Here is a 23,055-nt window from a genome sequence, read left to right on the forward strand (position 1 = left end):
CACCTTGTGCATCTGGCTTACGTGGGTCCTGGGGAATAGAACTAAGGTCCTTTTACTTTGTAGGCAAGCACCTTAACTGCTAAGCCATCTCTCCAGCCCAAGCCTACTGACTTTTATATGTTGACTTTGTAAACTGAAACTTTTGTAAAAATGTTCATTAAATCTCAGAGATTTCTAGTAGAGTCTATAGAATCCATTAAGTTTACAATCATGTTAGCTACAAACAGGGATATTTTCATTTTTTCCAATTGCAGTTATCTTCTCATTGTTGGAGCAAACACACAACCAGCTTGTGGGAGAAAAGGGTTTATTTCAGGCTTATAGAATCCAGATGAAATTTCACCATGGTGGAAGAAGCTGGCTTACTTTGGCATCCCCAACAGGGAGAGATGTCAACATCAGCAAGCACAAGTAGCCAGAGCTCACACTTGTTCTCTACATAACTGGTAGGGCTAGACTTAAGATCTGCTTCAAGTGCCACACCTCCTCCAGTAGGGATCTGCCTGCTAGAGACTTAATCAAGAATACCTGAGTCTATGGGAAACATATATTTACATTCAAGCCACCAGGCTTCTTTCCTATTATTATCTCTTTATATTTTTCTCTTGATGCTTGAACTAAGATGCTGAGCACTATATTAAATAATCAGTTTTATATTAATAATAAGTGAAGATAAGCGAAACCCTTGCCTTATTCCAGATTTAGAGAAAATATTTTCAATTCTTTCACATTTAGGATGATGTTGGCTTTAAGTTTGTCACATATAGCCTTGTTTATTTTGAACTATGTTCCATCCATTCCTATTCCTAATTTCTCCAGCACTTTCATCATGAAGGCGTGCTGAATTCTGTGACATGCCTTTTCTGTGTCTATCAAGATGATTATATGGTTTCTATCTTTAAGTCTATTAATAATGTAGAAATATGCTTATTGATTTGCATGTGTTTAACAAATATTGCATTTGTTGGATGTAACTACTTGGTAATGATGTATATAATATACATCTTTTTAATGTATACTTGAATTCAATTTGTCAGTATTTTTTTGAGATATTTTGCATCTACATTCATCTGGAAAATTGGTTTGTAATTTCTAAAAAAAAATTTATTTATTTATTTGCAAGGTGTAGCAGACAGCTTCAGGTTCTCTAAGATGAACATCCAGACTAGGCAAAATTATGGAGGAAGGGATATTTATTGAAGCTTACAGATCCAGGGGAAGTTCCATAATAGCAGAAGAAGCTGGCCTTCCTTCACAGGTCCAAGCAGAAAGAGAGAAGTATAAGCTAAAAAGCTGAAAGCCAAAAGCCACAAGCCAAAAAAAGTCATGCAGCACAGCACACTTCAGGAATTCCAGCTTTTAGATTGAAATCTCAAACCCACCACCACACTTCAGGGCTGGACCTTAAGATCTACCTAGTGACACACAATGCCTCCAGCCAGGTGGTTGCAGATTCAAACTACAAGCTAATAAAACATTGAACATATTGGAGGCCATCTATTTAAACTACCACATTCTTCCCTGGCTCCCAATAGACTCAAAACCATCACACATTGTGAACTGTATGCAGTCCAATTTCAAAGGTCCCCACAGACTTGACCAACCTAAGATAGCGAGTCCTGTAAAATCAAATGAGTTAAATACCAACATATAAAGGAACAGAGTAAACATTTTAAACTGGTATAATGCATAGCAGAGAGAATAAAACAATGCAAACTCAACCACCATCAAACAAACATCAAACCTCTGCAGTTCAAGTCCAGTACAACCAGAGACTTACAGTCTCCATATTTTCCAATTCCACCCCTCTAGCTGGGCAGAGTAGCCAGGGAAAACTTCCACCCCAGGCCAACAGTGCACTCCATGGTAGCCCTTGCACAGTCCTGGTATCTCCAAAACATCTTCAGGTCTTCATGCAAACCATGGTCCATCTTTCTTTGGCTTTTTTAGCCTAGCATGTCATCAGGTCCTGTCTCATGGCACATCTCAGCAGCAGCTTCTGGATCCGTGTGCATTTCATGACCACTCCATGCATTTTTCATGCTTCCAAAACCAATAACAGGTATGCAGGACATAGCCATATTCTTAATTCAGTGATAAAATAAATCATAAGCTTGAAAAGCAGGTTTCTTCTCCAGTCAACTCTTTCAAAAAGAGTTTCCATTTCTATCATAGTCTTTCCTCAGTGATCCTTTCTATTGTTTTAATATAAAGTAGTTGGGCCATCTTCCTTTAGATAGCTAATGTGTTGACAATAGTAACTTCAGTAACCTAAAACCATTCTCAGTGCCTGAAATTTTAACTTGCTTGAGGTTTTCCAACTTAAAATCTTAAATCTCTCAGTCCAATATCTTTAGCCAAGCACATCACATCAGTCCATTACCAATTTGACCTTGACCAAACTCTCTGGGCCTGGGCATCAGAACACAGCCAGCCCTTATGCCAGTAGCCCAATTCCAACAAAGTCCTCTGCAGTCTTTCCTTGCCCTTATAAAGCTCATAAGCTAAGCCTTGAAGTTCAATACTGTTTGCACTTAGCATTCCCAAACTCTCATCAGAATAGTCCATAAAACTTGGCTTTTCACTCCAGAAGGCATCTTCAGTTATAAGCACCAAGTCCATGCCCATTCCTCCAAAACAAAGGTTCCAAAAGAGCAAAATCCACATGGTCAAGTTCATTTTACCCCACATTCTGGTACCAATTTCTGTAGCAGACAGCTTCACGTTTGCTGGGATGAACTTCCAGACCAGGCAAAATTATGGAGGAAGGGATATTTATTGATGCTTACAGATACGGGGGAAGTCCACACGGAGAGAAGCACAAGCCAAAAATCCAAAATCCAAAATCCAAAATCTATAAGCCTAAAGCTAAAAGCCAAAGTCCAAAAGCCAAAAAAACCACACACCATAGTACACTTCAGGAACTCCAGCTAGGCACACTTTGCATATCTTTAGATCTCTTAACTCACCACCACACCTTAGGGATGGACCCTAAGACCACTGCCTCTAGCCAGGTGGCTGCAGATCTAAACTACAAGCTAATAAAGCACTGAACATTTTGGGAGCCATCTATTCTAACTACCACACACACAAGAGGAGGGAGATAGAGATAGAGAAAGAGAGAGATAGTGAGAGACAATGGGTATGCCAGACCCTCTAGCCACTGCAGATGAACTCCAGATGTATACAACATTTTCATATCTGGTTTTATGTGAGCACTGGGGAACTGTACCTGGATCATTAGGTATCACAGTCAAGTGCCTTAATGGTTGACCCATCTCTCCAGCCCAGTTTGTAATTCTTTTGTTGTTTCTTTATATGATTTTGTTATCAAAATAATACTGGCATTATAGAATGAGTTTGGTACTATTCTTTCCTTCTCAATTTTGTGGTACAGTTTGAAAAGTATTAATATTATTTCTTCCTTCCAAGCTTGATAGAATTCATCTATATATCCTCATGGTCTTGGGTTTTTCTGTGTATAATGACTTTTAACTACTGCTTTAATTTCATGGCTCATTATGGGGATGTTTATATTATATCTTCTGTTCAATTCTGGTAGGACATATACATTTAGAAATTTATCCATATCATGTAGGTTTTCCATTGTTTTGGAGTATAAAATTTCATAGCATTCCCTAATAATCTTCTGAATTTCATTGGCATCTGTTGTAGCAACTCTATTTTCATTGTTAATTTTGTTTATTTGGGTCTTCTCTCTCTCTCTCTCTCTCTCTCTCTCTCTCTCTCCCTCCCTCTCTCTCTCTCTCTCTCTCTCTCTCTCTCTCTTTTTCTTAGTTTGGTTAGTAGTTCCATGAGGGTTCTCTAGAAGAACAGAACAAATGGAATGAGTTGCATTAAAAGAGAATTTATTGGATTAGCTAAGCCTGAGAGTAAAGAAACCTGATGGTTTCTCAGTCCTTGAGGCTGGATGTCTCAGCAGTCCCATCCAGCATTGAAGGCCTGGAGGCTTCCTGGAGAGACGCTGGTCTTCAGTCCATGCCGTAAGACAGCAAGCAGCACCAGCAGCCATTTGGGAGGAAGGGATTCTTTTCTCCCAGAGCTTCCTTAGAGCAAGGCCTCTCTAAGAGGGGCCACCCACTCTGGGTGAAAGACTGCCTCCTTCAGTTAATCCTCCCTGGAAGCAACCTCAGAGACCCATTCAAGGGGAATGTCTGTGGATTCCTAACCAGATCAAGTTGACAACAAAACTTAACTTGTATAGGGAGTCAAAATATGTATGTCATTGTGACACTTGCTATGTTAAAACATGATAGATAATCAGACTTCTGGGCCCTGTAAAATAGTGTTACTGTAATACTTGTTGGCCGCCTGCCTTGTTTACATTAAATGGGATATTTGGTAAACTTTTCTATGAACATGTGTAGGTTACTGACAGTGTCACCAAGTTCTGGAATTCCTGGACTGTTCTTCAGGGTGATTGTGTACCACCCACTATTCTTCAAAAGAGCTGGTGATCAAGTTCAGCTTCTTATGCTAACCCAATGCTTGCAGGACTAAGAGGGAAATCAAGAAAATAAATCTGTAATTTAAACAAACAAAAAGACTTTAACCATAGCAATAGGTTGTCATCTTGTTAATTACCAACTCTTTAGTTGGTTCTGTGTATTGTTATTTTAGTGTCTATTTCATTAATTTCCACCCTAAACTTCCTTGCTTTTTGCCATCTACTGGATTTGGAATTGGCTTCTTGTTTTCTAGTCCCTTAGATAAGGTTGCATCATTACGCTATTAATGTGGGCACTTATGGTTATAAAATTTGCTATTTGGACTGCCTTGAATATGTTCCAGAAGCAATGGTATATTGTGGTACCATTTGAATTAGTTTAGAATATTTTTTTCTTCATCTATGATTTCCTCAGGGATCCACTGTTCAACCAATAGTATATTGTTTAGTCTCCAAGTTTTTACATGGTTTCTAAAGTTTCCCTTGCTATTAATTTCTAGTTCATTCCCCTGTGATGTGATAGTAAACAAGACATTATCTTGATATTTTGTATTCATTAAGGTTTGCTTTATTATCTATGATGTAGTCAATTTTAGAGATGCTTCCATGAACCACCAAGAAGTCTCCTGGATGAAATATTCTATAGAAACCTGTTGAATCCAGTTGGTCTGTGGTATAATTAAGCTCTGAAATACCTTTGCTGATTTTTAGTTTTGAGGGGCCTGTCTAAATACATGCATGAGGCATTAAAGGTTCACACTCTTATTGTGTCAGGACATATGTGACTTTTTATTCAAATTAGTGTTTGTTTTATGAAATCTGGAGCTTCAGTACATAATAATTTATTCATAAGTGTTTATACTTTTAATCTCTTCTTGATGAATTTTTTCCTTTATTAGTTTGCAGTGGCCCTATTTGTCTCTTTTGGGTAGCTTTGGTTTGAAGTCTACTTTATTAGATATAAGAATATCTATCTTAGTTTGTTCATAGTTTCTGTTTGCTTAGCAGGTTTATTTCCATCCTTTAATGCCAGTTTGTAAAGGTCTTTGTCAGCTAGATGTGTTTCTTAGAGACAACAGACAGTTGGATCTTGTTTTTTAATCCATTCAGTTAGTCTGTATCTTTTTATTGGTGAGTAGAGGCCATTTACATTTAAAGTTATTATTGAGACGGTCTTTGCTATGATTGTACTGAGTGATTTTCTGGTTGGCTGTGTCATTGGTATTTCTTTTGAATTCTGTTAGTTTTGAGTGCTTCCTGGTTTGCTCCATTAGACATGATTGATGTAAGGCTTGGGAGTGACTGAGACCATGCAAACCACTCTGAGGCAAAGATGAAAGCTTTTATTTGGGAAAAGCACAAGCTGTTAGCACTGATTCTCAAGAGTAGAGCACAGCCAACCTGAGATTCCAGATAGTGTGCAATATAGGGCTCTTCAGTTGAGGAAAGGTGAGGAAGGGAAAAGTTGAATAACAAAAGGTTTCTTCAGAGGAGATATAAGATAGCCAGAGTGTGACACCAGAACAGTGGCCAGGTGACTTACAAGATAAGGGGACAGGAAATCATGGCCTAGGGGGCATTGTTAGGCAAGGAAGAGATAATGGCTGGGTGGTTTCTTGAGGAATGTGGAGAACCTACTTCCTTATGTCTGTTACCATCCTGCTGTCCTTGGTAACATCATTTTTGGGAGCCCATCCTGACCTAAAAATTGGTTCATATCCAGACCTTCCTTGATTGTTTTTCTTTCTTTGTGGATACTTTTGCATGTATTCTTATGGATGAGACCATTTTTCTTCTTCCTTTCTAAATAGTATACAGAATTTTCCACAATACTAGTTTGGTTGCCATGTAATACTTTAATTGGTATCATCTTAAAATATTTTTCCATTAATTTTGAAAGATAATTCTGCTGTCTATATCATTCTTTTTTTAAAAAATTTTTTTGTTCATTTTTTATTTATTTATTTGAGAGTGACAGACACAGGGAGAAAGACAGAGAGAGAGAGAGAATGGGCATGCCAGGGCTTCCAGCCACTGCAAACGAACACCAGATGCATGCGTCCCCTTGTGCATCTGGCTAACGTGGGACCTGGGGAACCGAGCCTCGAACCGGGGTCCTTAGGCTTCACAGGCAAGTAAACCACTAAGCCATCTCTCCAGTCCTATATCATTCTTTATTGTTAGGTACGTAGGTTGGTTCCATAACCTAGCTATTATGAATAATGCTACAATAAACATTGATGCAAGCATCTCTGTGAAATATTGATTTAGAGTCATTGGGCAAATGTTAAGGAGTAGTATAGCTGAGTCATATGGCAGATCTATTTTTATTTTATTATGTATTTTTTTAAATAAAATCTCCATACTGTTTTCCATAGTATCTAGACTAGTTTATATTCCCAACAGAAACTTTCTTGTGATTTGTTTTCTTGATGACTGCTGTTCTGATTGGGATAAGATGTAATTTTAATTTGCATTTCTGATGGCTGGAAATGTTGAACATTTTTTCAAATATTTATTGGCCATTTGTTTTTCATCTTTTGAGAACTACTTATTTTATTAGCTAATATATTATCTGATTTCTTAGTTACTTTTTTATTCTTTTTATATTCTAGTATTAAATCTTCTGTTAGAAGCACAGCTGGTAAGCATTTCCCCCCATTTTGTAGGCTTTCTTTTCATTTGAGTTATTGTTTCCCTTTTGGTACAGAAGCCTTTTAATTTCATTAGATCATTGCATTAGAATTTTTTCACATTTCTCTAACTGAATATTTTACAAGAAGCAACATAAAGGAGGCAGTGTTTATTTTGGCTTATAGTTTAAGAAGGGGTACATTCCATCATGGTGAGGAAGATAGTAGTAGAACTTTGAGGCCACTTGTGTGCAGTTAGTAAGAGAGTGGACAGGAAGTGGGGCCGGGGCATTAAACCTTAGGACCCATCCCAAATGAACTACTTCCTCCAACAAAGCTATACCCTTTAAAGTTTCCACAATGCCACCAGCTGGGGGCCATATTTAAACACATGAGCCTGTCAGAACATTTCACACTTGACATGCTACAGTCCCATTTGTCAATTATTGGCATTTTTTTCTGAGTGACTAGAGGACTCCTATTGAGAAAATAGTTGTTTATATCTATCTTGAAGCATTTTCCCTATGTTTTCCTCTAACAGTATCAGAGTTTCAGGTCTTACATTAATATCTTTGATCTATTGTGTAGGATGAGAGATAGAAATTTTCTTTGATTCTTCTACATTTGGATATCCAGTTTCCCAAGAACCACTTGTTGAAGACAGTCTGCTTTCCGGTGGATATTTTTTTCATCATTGTAAAAGAAAGATCAAGTGGCAATATCTATGCTGGTTTATATCTTGGTCCTCTGTCCTACTTCACATGCATAAACATATCAACTGATTATTCACTGTGATCAAATTTGATTCATCCCAGAGAAGAAACTCCTTCAGAGTTCTGCCCAAACAGTATGCTTCAGACGTGATTCCTGAACTGATCAGATTGACAATAGAAGCTCAACTCACAATTTTCAAAGTGATTGATAGATTATTTATAATATCCACCAAAATTCCAGACATTCTTTACAGTACTAGAAAAATCAATCTAAAAATTTATATGGGAACACATGAGATCCTGAGTAGTCAAAGACCTATGCAGAAGGAGTAATCCCCGTACATGACTACAGCAAAGACATAGTAACATAAACAGCATGATACTAACACTCAGTACTGAATTTCCATGGAGGAATTGTAATTGGGAATAAGCTTTTGTGAATATGTGTTTGTGTGAGGTGTGGGAGGTATGGGAGGTGTGTGTGTGTGTTCAGACCAGAGGTCCATGGGTGTTATTCAGTAAATACTATTTACCTTTTATAAGGTTAGAGTCTCTCATGGACTTGATCTTGTCATGTAAGCTAGACTGTCTGGTCAGTTAACCTGAGACACTTATCTCTACCTCCATAGTACTGGAACTATAAGCTTGCCACCATGCCCAGCTATTTTAAGGTGTGTTCTAGGGTCTGGATTTAGGTCCTCTTTTTATAGACTGTGTTATCTTCCTAGTCCTGGTATTTAGCTTTTAATCTCAATTTCTATGTATCTATTAGTAATGCATATAAATTGTTATTTGAATATTGTTATAGTACTACTGAAGTTATTTCCTGGTTGGTTTTGTAAGTTTTCCTGTAGTTTTTGCTTTTATGTAGGTTTCTTGCTTTTTTTTTTTTTTTTTAATATAAGCTATGCTGTCTGCAAATAAGTGGAGTCAAATTCTTCTTTTTCTATGTGTATTTCTTTTCCCTTAGCAATTACACTGGATAAACCTTTTTTTGTGTGCTGGATAAGGTTGATAAGAACTTTGCCTGGAAGCATTCAGTCTGACAGTATGGTACAACTATAGTGTTTTTTATTTATTTTCTTCTCTAAACTTCTTTATTGGGTTGAGGTAATACTAGGCTCACAAAATGAATTGAAAAATGATGTTCATTCCTCTTCCTTTTGTTTGAAATACTTTTGTATAATTGGTGTTCTTTAACTTTTTGATATAATTCACAAAAGAGAAGTCTTATGGTTTTTGCTCTTCTTTCCCTTTTTGCAGGGAAAATAAAAGGTAGAGAAAGGAAGGGAGGAGGATACTTAATAGGTTGATATTGTATATATGTAATTACAATGATTGTAATGGGGAGGTAATATGATGGAGAATGGAATTTCAAATGGGAAATTGTGGGGGTGGGGAGGGAGGGAATTACCATGGGATATATTTTATAATCATGGAAAATGTTAATAAAAAATTTAAAAAAATGTAAATTTTAAAACAGATACACGGGCTGGAGAGATGGCTTAGCGGTTAAGCGCTTGCCTGTGAAGCCTAAGGACCCCGGTTCGAGGCTCGGTTCCCCAGGTCCCACGTTAGCCGGATGCACAAGGGGGCGCACGCATCTGGAGTTCGTTTGCAGAGGCTGGAAGCCCTGGCGCGCCCATTCTCTCTCTCTCCCTCTATCTGTCTTTCTCTCTGTGTGTCTGTCTCTCTCAAATAAATAAATTAAAAAAAAATTAAAAAAAAAACAGATACAGAGTAATTTAAATTATTTCATTCTTGTCCTAATTTTACTATGTGCAAAGTTGTTAGTTGTATCCCCTTTATCCTTTTGATGCCTGTAGGGTGTGTAGTAATAACCTTGTTTTTCTGACAGTGGTGATGCATTTTTTTCTTTTTTGCTTGGTCAGTCTTTTCAGTAGTTGATTAATTTCACTGATCTTTCAGAAGCCAGCTCTTGATTGCATTGATTTTTTTTCTGTTTTCTGTTTCATAGATAGATGTTCTCGTTTTCATTATTTTTTTCTTTTTGTGTGGTTTGGGTTTATTTTTTAAAGCTTTTTCCATTTCCTTAATGAGGGAGCTTAAGTTATTGATTTGAGATATTTTATCAATATGAACATTCAATATTGTGAATGTTCCTTCAACATGTGACATGCTTCCATTTTCATTCAGTTTTACATATTTAAAAAAAGTTCCTGTACGGTATCTTTGAAATAGAAAATATGTAGAAGTATGATTAATTTTAAATTGCCTGGGCTTTCATTATTAATTTTCTGTTTGTAGCTTCTAGTTTAGTTGCATACAGGTAACAACTTATTTATAATTTTGATTATTTTACATCTGAAGAGGTTTATTTTATGGCTCAGAATATGGTCTATCTGGACAGATAGTTTTTAGTTTCTCAAAAAAATGTTCATCCTGCTGCTGTTGGGTAGAATGCTGTGTAAAACATGAAAGATCCTACTGTTAGATAATACTGAGTTTTGAATTCTTGCTGAATTTCATTTTGGTTGTTCCATCAGTTGTCAAAGGGGAATAGAGACACCTCATGTGTTATTGTGGCTTTGTCAATCTATAGTCCACATGTGCACTTGCTGCTTACACCTATTGGCTGCATCCATATTTGTTTAATGTTTTATTTTTTGCAGTTTTTTGGTAAACACATATTTAGCATTAAAATGTTCTTTTGACAGATTGATCTATTAATATGCAGTGCCCTGTGCCTTCTAAATTTTCTTTGCTCTGTACTATACTTTACGTGATATTAATATAGCCAGCCCTTCTCTTCTGATTAATGTTGCATAGCTTCTCTTATTATAGCTTTTAACTTGTAGTCAATCTATGCCATTATAGTTGAAGTGAATTTATTATAGACTACAGTTGCTTATAAGGCCTTTTATAAATTGACTCCAGAGGAATTGGTAAGATAACAGAGTAGATGTCATGTTTTAGGGAGTGGAAAAACATAAATATAGAAAAAGAGGGTTCAAGGAAGGTCTATTGCCCAGTGAACTGCCATTGCCAGCTCCACAACTGACAGGTTGGCAAGCACTTAATCTCCATGACAACGAGCTCCCTATGTTCTCGCTGCACCTGCAGCAGCTGTAGCCAGGCTGATAGCTGGGGACACAAATGGCCTGAGGAGGCTGTTTTACCAGAAGACTTTAAACAGTGACTAGCACATGGTTTCCTACTGACAGTGGATCTAGCATGTGACATAACCATGTCCTAGACATGTAGCAGTGTCATGGAAAGGTAGAACAAGGGCACCTTGAACAATCCAGACATTTCCACAATAAACACCACTGGTAACATTCAAGCATAAGAGGATGCCCAGTGACTAATGCAACTGTGGGCCTGCCCATCTTGGGCATGCCAATGAAATCACAGCACTTCCCATGTCAGACATAGATAGGCCTCTGGGTTAAAGCAAACCTAAGCTGTCTGATGCCAAAGCCCCAGGCTATGGAAGGGTTGCAGCAGCCTGACTCGCTGCTGGTTATATCTGGGACCAGACCAGCAGGGGAGCTCCTCCCCCCATTCTTGGGGGTTGTGGTGAGCCAGGATCCTCCCCCCATTCTTGGGGGTTGTGGTGAGCCAGGATCCTCCCCCCATTCTTGGGGGTTGCAGTGAGCCTGGACCCCCAGACAAAATCTTGGACCTGAGATCATCAGGAAGGAAGGCCACTCCCTCTCCAAGCACAGGATATCTGGACATTCAGATAAGACTTAGGCTTTGCCCATAGCCCTGTGGCCTTTGGCCAGTTGTCTAGGAAACTCCTTATATGGTATCAGCCAGCACCTTTGCATACCTTCCCTTTACCATTGCCTACATGCTGGAATGAATGTCCCCATATTAGGCATAGGCTAGCAACTTTTTTTTTTTTTTTTTTTTTGAGGTAGTGTCTCATTGTAGCCCAGGCTGACCTGGAATTCACGAAGGAGTCTCAGGGTGGCCTCAAACTCATGGCGATCCTCCTACCTCTGCCTCCCGAGTGCTGAGATTAAAGTTGTGCGCCATCATGCCCAGTTTAGGCTAGTAACATTTAAACCTACTAATCCCCTTAGGGTCTTCTCCTCACCTTCAATTGCTTATAAATCCATTTCCCTGACAATAAAACAAGAGCTGCTCACTAAAACTGACTCCCAGGAGTGATTACACGCGTGCACAACCTTGGTCTCCACAGTTGCCTGGGATGTCTTTGGGGGAACCTTGGCTGGGTCCTGGAGGATACAGGAACCCACATTCCCAGATGGGCTACTGCTATCTCCCCAAAACCCCAGCTGTCCTTGGACAATGCACAGCCTCAATCGCCCCATCACAGGGTCCACATCAGCTGTCTCTGTGTGAACTTAATCAGGATGCAGCTCAGGAGAAGAGGTCTCTTACCACTAAAACCCAGACCCAGGGAAAAATGCTACCCAAGGAAGGTGTCCCCAAGAAGGATCCACAACAAACAAAACAAAGAGTCAACTGGAGATGGAAAAAGAGGAAGGGGTAAAATTGTTTGAAACATCCATTTACACAATCGTGTAGGATACAACAAAGAACCACAAAGAATATGGGGAAATGAATTGAACACAGCATGTTCCCCACTATCAACTCTTTTGCAATGGAAGTTGAAATCGCTATATTATTTATTATTTTTATTGAGGATTTTAATACATGAAAATACTATAATTTAATCATATTCCCCCCCTATTACTATCTTTTGTCCCCCTCCTACATCCCTATTCTAATGAGCCCGTGCTCTTTTGAGCTAGTGCTTCTGTTTGGATGTCTCACTTTTTTGATCCTTCTCTATTTTCTACGTCAAATTGTTGATCATGCAGTGACCTCCACTGTGAGATCATCAATACACTGGTCAGCTCATGTCCAGAGGACAGTGCCCCAAAGTTCTCCTCCTTATCTGGTGGCTTGTAATGACTATAAGAAAAACTAGATAATTGCTTGCATCCCATCAGACAACAGTGGAATAAACATAGAAACCAAAAGTAAGAGAGACTACAGAAACTGCACAAATTCTTGGAGAATAAGCAACCTATTTTTGAATGAAGAGTGTGTCATAGAAGAAATCAGAGAGGAAATTTAAAAGTTCCTACAAACAAATGAAAATGATAGATAACCTTTCAGAACCTTTGGGGCACAGCTAAAACAGTCTTAAGACGAAAGGTTAGAACTATAAGTGCTCATATTTTTAAAAAATCATGGACATATCAAATAATCAGCCTGAGGTTGCGGGGAGGGACAGTTAAGGGGAGAAATAGCCTAATGATGCACTTTAAGGGTCTAGAAAAACAACCAGCTGATTCCAAACATAAGTGGGCTTCATAGGGAGTACAAGGTTGTTTAAATAAGCCAAATATGCAATGTATCTTTTAAAAAACTTGAGGAAAGAAATCACAATATCATCTCAGTAGGTGAAGAAAGGTACCTCACGAAGTTCAATATGCCTTCATGATGAAAGTTGTCTAGATAGTTCAAATAGACATAATATTCTTCAAACTAATAAAGGTTATAGTCAACATGATATTAAATGGAGAAAAACTGAGAACATTGATTATAAATTGGGGATGAGACAAAGATATCCACTCTCCCCACTTCTGCTCAATACAGTGCTGGAAATCCTAGCTAGACTAAGAAGATAAGACATAAAAAGGGACAATAAGAAAGAAATCAAAATATACCTAATTGTGGATTACATGATTCTATATTTTCAACAGTTCCTATAGAATCTACTAGAAAACTCCTAGACCTAACAGACATAGTAAACTTGAGGGATTCATAGTCAACATACAAAAATCTGTAGCTTTTGTATATACCCATAGTGAATTTTTAAAGAAAAAATAAGGAGAAAAAAACATATTCACATTATCTCAAAAAAATTTAAAAAAAATCAGTTACCTAGAAATAAACCTAGCCCAGGAAGTGAAAGAACACCACGATAACATTAAGATATTGAAAAGAGGACACTACATATGAAAACACCATGAGTAGCAAAAGGAACCTGTTATGAAAACACCATTAATAGCAAAAGGAACCTAAAAGAGAAAGCACATGACTGCAGGTCTTGGGCAGTTGGCCATATCTGGTATGAGTTTGTGAGTGTAGAGAACTTGTCATGTCTGGATGCCAGAGTTCCACAGTACTCCTCCCTGTCTTCCAGCTGCTTCCTTCTTTCCATCCCACATCTGCGATTTTCCCTGAGTTCTGAGGGGATGATAGGTATGCCTCCTTTAGATTAGCACTCATTGGTCACTATTCAGCACTTGAGCACTTATGATTCTCTGCATTTACCACCTTCTGCTATCAATAAAGAGGAACTTTTCTGATTGGAATTGAGAGCAGAACTAATCAGTGGTTATAAAGATAAGTATTTAAGAAGCAGTTTAAAAACATACCCATTAAGCAACACAGCAACACTAAATTCTTCCTTAGGGATTACATTCTCCCCAACCATAGACTTTTGATCTGGTTTTCAGTGAAGGCATGTATTTCCTCTTGCGGAGCAAGCCTCAGATCTAATCAGAGAGATGTTGGTTATCTCCATAACCTTCATGCTGCATTTGAGAGAGCACATCTTGCCTAGACAGTCAGTATTGTAGAATGTAGGTTCGATCATCGGGTAATAATATAGATGCTTTTTCTCTGCCAGCAGCCTGCATAGCACCTTCAGGCATTATAAAAGCTAGCTAGCAGGATGACCTACATATTGCATTTTGATCATATGTATCCCACCTTGCCCTCCTTTATGCCCCTCAATCTTAGTACTTCTTTTCATCTCTTTCTAGTGGGTATGCAATTGAAGAGAATGACTCCTTTCCCCACAACATTTAACTATCATTGATGCATCAGGGAGAGAAGCTGTAACAGAATGATGGCTGTGTCAGCTCCAGCTTAACTTTTTTTCATGTCCTGAACCCATCTGGTGTGATAACTTTGACAATAGGGTTCACCTTTCTGTGCTAGTGGTCAGCAAAGAGCCATGGCAATACCCTAGATTATTTTGTAATTTTCTTTACTTTTTCTCTGATGTTTATATGGTTGTTTTTTGATACTATTTTCTAGGTATCTTTAAGTTCATTGAGTCTGTCCTTCATACTCTTCTTTATGTTATTGTGCCCATCTAGTTAGGCTTTCATTAATTTATTCCATTTTAAGTTGTAACATTTTCATTCGAATACCAGATGTATCGCTTCATGAGTCTGGCTTACATGGGTGGCTTGGGAATTGAACCCGGGCTGGCAGGATTTGCAGACAAGTACCTTTAACCATGGATCCATCTTCCCAGCCCCTGAGCAGTTTTGATGACAGCTGTTTAGAAATGTTCAGTAGATGATTCAGTATCCATATCACTCCCATTTTGGCATTTTTGTTATTCAAAGTAAAGCATTTTGTCACAGCCTGTGGATTATCAGTGCTGTCTGTGATTTACCTAGACCTTCTGATTGAGAATGTTCTCAATTCTGTGCTGGGTGGGAAGAGAATAATGGAATTGGAAGTCCAGTTTTTCTACTGAAACTCTGCTGCTACTGAGGGAACCCTATTGCACAGTGATGAGTGGGCATCTTCTCCCCACAGTCTTCCCCAGTCACAACAAGGTGCAGTGTAGGGTCTTTATCCCCAGGCCAGCTGACTTTGTTGGCAGAAGGTGGGGAGGGGTGCGGTATGACCTTGTTGCAGCTGAAAGGTTGTGAAAACCTTTCTTCTTGCCAGTTCTCTTGTGGAACAAGGAAGACTCATGAACTTCTTCCCCTCCAGATAGGGATGAAAGTCCAGGCTCCCCACATCTTTTCACTGGCAAATACTTTGGGAGAGGTAGTTTGGCACAGTTTGAGCATGGGGACCCTGCCAACGGGTGGAGGCAGAGTATAGGCTTCTAAAACTTCCCTGAGGTATTTGCCTAGAGCTGGGCAGTTACTACATACAAGATTGTGTCTGGCTATGCTTTCCCCTTGCAGGTCTTTTGGCTGGATAACAAGCTTTTCCTGGGGCCCTTTTGCTTTTGTGGGTTTGCTTTCCATTGAGTTTCCCACTTGCCAGCTTCCCACCAGGATATTTGAGGGGACATCAAAAGGAACCTCACCAATATACCATTCAGGGTCCCAGAGTAAATGCTGGTCTGCTTTCTCTTCACCTGCACTCTTCTTTCATTTCTTTTATGCATAGCACCTGGGCTTCTAAGCAGTGCTTGGGAGGAGGGGCAGGAAAAATGCATCTATTTCATCTCATTTCAGAACTAGAAGCCTATACACTGCTTTTGGAGAGTAAAACACTTACATTCTCTTCTCCAATAAACCTTTACATGCAGTTGCATAAATTCTCCTCTGTCAAGTACATTTTATGTTGCCATCCATTCTCACTTTGTGGCATTGTGTGCTTTCCAGTTCTGCCCACGTGTGTTTGGGGCAGCACTGTTCAGTGGCTAGCATTTTTTGAAGGCTTGTATGTGCCATATAATGTTCTAAGGGATTAATGGGTGAGAACTTGTGAGCCCTTATAACAGTCTTCATAAAAATGTGTAAGTCTACCCACAGCTCATACATCACCATATGCAGACGAGAATCCCATGCTCTCATCCCATCCTTAGGCACAAGGAGGATTTAAGTTTTCAATCTTATGTTTCAATCTCCCATAACTTTAAGTGAGAAGGATTTTAGGAGTTTGTGGAGTCTTAAATTAGATGTCTCACATAAACTCATATGTTCTGAATACTTGGTCCCCAGCTGGTGGCAGTTTGGGAGGTGAAGGCTTAGAAGGTGTGCTTCTAGAGGCAGGTTTGGGGGGTGTTATAGCCAGTACCACCTTTCCAGAGCTTGGCTCACTCTTGCTACTATCTTCTATCTGTTATAGCAGAGGTGATGTCAAGCCTCTGCTCATGAAATGCTTTTCCTTGTCATCATGAAGCTTTCCCTCAAGACTCTAAGCCAAAATAAGCTCTTTCCTCCCATCAGGTGCTTTTGGTCAGATGTTTGATTCCAGAAGCATGAATATAACTACAACGGAGTTGATACAAATATGGCCTTTGTGGAAAATCTTCATAGAATGATAATTACAACTTGACACTGCTGAAATAAATATCCAGGGTGGTGTGTGTGAGTGTGTGTGTGTGTGTGTGTGTGTGTGTGTGTGCGTGTGTGTGTGTGTGTGTGTGTGTGTGTGTGTGTGTGTTGCTAGGGATTAAGGTCAGCACTAGGCACTTGCTCTACCACTAACCTGTATCCCTAGCTCCAGAAACTTAAATAGTATCCTAGTTCAGAGTATGTGTGAACGACCAACTTGTGCCTATATAAAGACCTTAGGTCATATTCATTTGCAATAACATGACATAATAAAGAATCCATATCTGTCAGTTCTTTGCAGAAACCCTATACTCTAACCATTTCTCTCTGTATTTCAGGCTGGGCTTCCCCATGATGGTCGTATCCTGCACTGTTGGTATGTGCTATCTCCTTGTTGCTCATGTTGTGGTGGGATGGAATTAATAGATACCCAGCATTTGAAGACTAAGGGAACTTGATTCACCATGAGTATCAGTCCAAGAGCTACTCCAAAATTCCTCTGGAGAAGAAAAGGTACTCACTGAGGAGTGCCCTGGATCAGCACATTGATGGTCACAGTGCTATTCACATGAATATTGAGAAGTTGCAGAATCCTGTGTCCTTTATCCCTGGGGACAACCATGAGAAATACAAGTTAACTTACCAAGATATTCCTATTGCAGAATATTTGTATTCCAAAAGTATTTCCTGTATGTCTATGTAGGAAAAGACTCAAACCCACCCAAAATAGCTTTTGCTCTTTTATTGTCACTCCTCCTGAGATTACAGTTTTTTTCCATGTAATCATTTTTCATGTTAAAATAATCAGCATTCAGATGACACAACCTTTGAAAATACACTCTTTCTGGGAAGAGGTATATCGCTGCTAAGGCAACATTTTGTATATTTGAAAAATAAAATGTTCCTTGACAAAGGTTTTGAATTTATTCATTTCTTGTGTTTTTAGTAGATTATGTCAAATTGCATTTTGTTCACTTATTTTTCCATGGAGTTTTAAAGTTATTATTTAAAAGTCTAGAAATTTGACTTACAGGAAACCCTAAATGTCTTTTAAATAAGTTTATATATTTAAAAGTCTAGAATAATAATCTTCCATTTTGAGAGTGATGTGTGGTAGTTCCATCAATTACACAGGAGAGTGGTCCACATACTCTGCTCTGCATGTGGGACTCCAGGGGCTCAGTCAGTGTTTTCAGATGTGATTCTTTGTTGAGCAAACTATGTTGGACAGAGACAAAAGAATGAGAACACAGATCCAGGGGGAGCTTCTTGCTCTGCTGAAGTCTCTCCTGCTCTGTTTCATCAGAGTCCTGGATATGCTCACAGCTTGGTCTTTCCTTCTTATTCTTATGGGCTATTATCTCATGACACAGTTATCCTCTTTTTCTACCTTAGATCCCTTCAAATTTTTCAGCATTCACTGCTGCATTTGCTTCCCACAACCTTTCCTTTGCTCCACTTCCATGTCATACCCCAGACTTGCTCCCCCGCAGCTGCATATTGAGTTGTTAATACCAAGAACTTCTTGACATTACCAACACTTCCAATTATTTAGCCCACTTTCTGCTAAGGTTCAGATAGAGAGTAAATGTATCACTCATGGCTCATGTTTTGGAAGCTTGGTCCTCGGTGTGGTGGTGTTTCAAGGTAGGAAATTTTAAGAAGCCCTGCTTAAACTTAGCAGAAACAAGGGTACGACTGCATCAGAAAGGTAGATGGGAAACACTCAGTTCCTCTCATTTCTACTCTTTAGCAGATGAAATGTTTCGGTCTGAATCAAGGAGATAGTAAAATTTCTATTAGCTTTCCTGTTAATCACAAGGTGATACAAGCTCACCCTTATTCCCTTATGACAGTCTCCATACCGAATGGAGGAAAAACACTTTGCCTATGATGTCCTGTTTCATGTTGATTGATGACAACATTGAAGGAACAGCATGTAGCTTTGGTATGATTGTTGAGCTTTAGAAAGTTAGTTGTTCTCATAGGAGTTTTCCTGACTTCTGATGCAGAAACTCCTAAAGGTTAGTTACCATGAAAACCCAGTTTAGCAATCCGAATTTACCATGGAAATACAGGTGGAGGATATATCTGTACCTCTATTCTATATGAAGATTTTGTCCTCCTTAAATGCCCCATTAGTGAGGTACACCTTTGCACGTGGCCACATACCAGAATATGAGGGCAAGGGAAAGCATCATGGACACTGAGCCAGCTCTTCCTGCAACTTGTGTGTAGCTGCCAGACCAGCTCAGGCCTCATCTCAGACATATGACCAAAGTCATCACAGATCAATGTACATGTATAGCTTGGTGGCTCTGTGGTCCAGATAGCTCTTAATTTATGATGCACTCTTCAATTTTTTTCAGTTCCTCTGTTTCATCCTTTAGCTATTGAATCTCCTATGGCCCAGAAGCTGATACTAGAATAGACACCAGTTATCAGAGCAGTAAGGCTTGGACCATCTCTGCATGCTGAAATCGGTACCTGGATTCTTCTGGAGGCTTTTACTGTTTTCCTGCAGCATCTGTGTCTTCCCCAGACACCTGAAATGCTTCAGATGTTCTGAGCAAAGAGAACTAGGTTATATGATTACATCACCTTCTGTTGCTGGTAGCTTCCACAGCAGAGCTGTGGTGAGGATTTTCCAAATATATATTAATGACTGGATGAAGCATCACAGGATTCTCCTGAAAGAAGGGGACAGAAGCTGAGAAGGTTGTACACAAGCTAAGCTGTTGAGTTCTTTTCTCTTGGACCAAGGATTAGCTAAGAGTTCACACTCTTCATAGAATACTTCTCTTGTGAATGCTCAAATCAACATATTAGGTCTCAAACTCCAGTTGTGTGCAACCATCTATGTATTTAGTACATTCAAGCCTTGGATTTTATCCTTCACAGTGAAACAACCTTTGATTTCAATCCCTGACTACTCCCAAAACAAAGTGACAGAGTCCTGTAACTTTTTCAATGATCAGAATAATTATTGAAGCAATTTCTCTAGCCCAGGTGTGTTGGTATCCTGGCAGAGCTTTGAAACACACAGGGGGCACTAGGGACAAGTGTATATGCTTATGAAGCAATGGGTCCAAGTGCAGTAACTAAATGGCTATGGAGGCAGTGTCAGATGAAGGGGACTCATCTCACCTAGGAAGTCCATGATCCTCTGAGTTTTCCTAAACCCAGGACTGTAAAGTGTAAAGGAGCAGGGACATAGCCAACTCTATCAGCTTCAGAACCAAATTCTTTTATTTTACTTAACCAAAAACATTTAGATTATTTTATTTATTTATTTGAGAGAGAGAGTGAGCGAGTGAGCTAGAGAGAGAGAAAGAATGGGTCTGTCAGTGCCTCTAGCCACTGTAAATGAACTCCAGATGCATGAGCCATTGCATGCGTGGGTGGGTTCTGGGGAATCAAACCTTGGTCCTTGGGCTTCACAGGCAAGCAAGCCCCTTAGCTGCTAAGCCATCTCTCCAGCCCCCAAATTCTCTTTTGCTATTAAGGAAGAATTTATATGATCAAATGTAATACTTATAAAATGAAAAAAAATGACCAGCAAAGCTAAGTTTAGGATAATCATAGTTCTACTTCCTTAAGTTCAAATGAGAGACAATTTCAAATAAGCAGGTACTATTTCAAAACATATTTTAAGTAACTTTCCTATTCATCCCTATAGGAGTTATTTCTGGAAAATAGAGCTCCAGGTGTTTCCCACATTGAGAACACAGTTGTTTGCTCTGCATGATATGCTGCAGGCTTGTCTTCTCATCAGGTAGCCTTTATCATCTTGATGTTGAGCCCCCAATAAGACTCGGCCGAGGTTCCTCTGGCTGAGCATACCAAACCTAGTTGTTCTAAAGCAAAGTCACTTGTCTGTGGTAATGGAATCCATTGAACACTTGCACATGTTTCTGACTTTCTCTTTGTCTCTGGCACATAAATTGTGCTTTATATGACCAAACTTTCCCCAGGAGGGGTCTTTGGCCATGTGTGAGAATTCCACCATGTCTTACCTGGGCTCTTGCTCCGGGTTGATACCTCCCTTCTTCACAACAGAGTTACTTATGGGAAGAATGTCTGAGCCTGTCACTTATATCACACAGTATTCTAGGCACTGGGCCTAATGGCCTTTACCTTCAAGCAGAGGATACAGTAGTGAAGTTAAGTGTTGAGGGAGTAGTGAGCTCTGGGAGGAAAATAGTAGCTAAACTTTTAGATAGGAGGGTGGCGAAGCCACATCTGAGCAAAAATGTCAATCTGGGGATCCAATCATGAAGATACCTGGGGAAAGAATGAGCATTAGAGAGCATTCAGGAAGGGGGACTCCAAGGTAGAGACTCTGCCTAGCCAAGTCCTGCAAGTCGTGCAGAGAGCTCAGGGTGCAGCTTCTGAGCTGTCTCCCGTGCTGCGGGGAGCTTTCTGGTGACAGCTGACTTTCAGTCATCCATGCTCCAGCACATAACCCTTCACCCTGTTCTGTGAGTAACACCAATAAACTCACTTGTTCACCAAGTTAGATTTTAACTTGCTCTATCATCTGCGCCCTGTATCTGTTGAACAGACAGTTATTCATGTCTCCTCAGGAAAAGATTCATGCAATAATAAGGTAAAAAGTTACAGGGGGGTGTTGCTTCAGGAAATTTCTGCCCCCCAATTATTCTACAGTGGATACCAATAACCCACTGAAGAGAACCCTCGGGGAAAGTGAATTTGGGGGAGAGGGAATATAAAACTATAACCTTTGTAAAAAAAATTCAAAATGTAAATAAATACAAAAAAATGTTGCAAGTGGTCGATTCACTGAGTGAGGGGTGTATTTTACCAAAGTTTGGAAAGCCTATTAGTCATCTGAATAGGAACTGTGTTTCTCTGTAGACAGCTAGTTTTAAGGGACCAGAGTTCTAATCATAGGTATTCAACCACCAGAGTCAGGTTTTTTCTTTTATTTACTTATTTAAGAGAGAGAGAGAGGGAATAAATGAGAATGGGCACACCAAGGCCTCTAGCCACTGCAAACCATCTGGTAATGGGGAATCAAACCTGGGTACTTAGGCTTTGCAGGCAAGCCCCTTAACCACTAAGCCATCTCTCCAGCCCCAGAGTTTATTTTTGTGTGCATTAATCACTTATTAATCCAACAACTAGATGTTGAGGGTGTGTGTTTGGCCTTGTCAGTTTCAACTGTGTAAACACCAAAATCTTGGTCATTTCAAAAGAGCAACATTCAAATAAAACCTGTTCATACATATGAATATGTAAATCTGTAAAGACATCTTCAAAGTTTAGAGCAAAATTTGCAATATCAAATCCATTTATCTCCACCCTTTTCATGTCCTGCTCTCTGCGGGCTGGGTGGTAGGCTCCTCCGCTTTTCGGGCTCCACAGTTTACCTTTCATTGCAGCCAGTTCCCTGTATCTGCAGGTTCCACAACCACGTTTCATAAACTTGCATATGTAGTGAACATGTACAGACAACTTGTGTGTTCTGCTGATTTTTTCACCTTATTTTAATAAATGTATCCATGTATTGTAAAACCCTTCTTCCCCATCTCAGGTCCCACCCTGAGTGACAAACCATCTTGGCTGCTGCAGTGGAGAGGCTGGAACATCTAGACCCTAATCACTATTTGCTGTGCTTGTGGATGTGTGGTGTACTCTCATGTGTGTGCCCAGGCACTTCCTTGTGCTGGGGGCTGGGGAGGCACTTGCCTGAGGTGTCCAGAGCAGACCATTGTGTGTCTCACTCCATCACTCTTCTGGCTGTTCTTTGTTGAGCCAGAACCCCCCCCCCCCCACTTACTCTCTCATTTTTGGTTTTTCAAGGTATGGTTTTTCTGTAGCCCAGGCTGACCTGGAATTCACTTATAATCTCAGAGTGGACTTGAACTCCTGGCGATCTTCCTATTTCTGCCTGCCACTTGCTGGGATTAAAGGCGTGCACCACCATGCCCAACCAGGCTCTTACTGATCCTGGAGCTTGCTGTTTTTCCTGAGCCTGGGTGATTCCCTGGTCTCTGCTCCTCTTTGCAGGACTGGCGTCTCAGATGGTCTCAGACCCCTCTCAGATGTTTGTGCTTGAACAGCATGTGCTCCTAACGTCTGAATCATCTATTTCTTCAGGCCTTAATCACTCGTTTGAATTTTATTTTTGCTTCTGGTCACCAACATGTCTTTGGAACATAAGGTATAGC

General features: G+C 39.6%; 1 protein-coding gene across 2 annotated transcripts in view; it reads left to right on the plus strand.

Annotated features, from left to right (window-relative positions):
• The window catches only part of Oca2 (OCA2 melanosomal transmembrane protein), a 263,060-nt gene extending 245,330 nt beyond the window's left edge, over positions 1-17,730 (plus strand). For both annotated transcript variants that reach the window (XM_004661944.2, XM_045146469.1), the window contains one exon: positions 17,200-17,730. In XM_004661944.2, coding sequence (XP_004662001.2) covers positions 17,200-17,284 — 85 coding nt within the window. In that variant the 3' untranslated portion in view covers positions 17,285-17,730. The remainder of the gene's footprint in view (positions 1-17,199) is intronic.
• The last annotated feature ends 5,325 nt before the right edge of the window (positions 17,731-23,055 follow it).

Source organism: Jaculus jaculus, chromosome 3 (genome assembly GCF_020740685.1).
Source record: "Jaculus jaculus isolate mJacJac1 chromosome 3, mJacJac1.mat.Y.cur, whole genome shotgun sequence".
NCBI lineage: Eukaryota > Metazoa > Chordata > Mammalia > Rodentia > Dipodidae > Jaculus > Jaculus jaculus.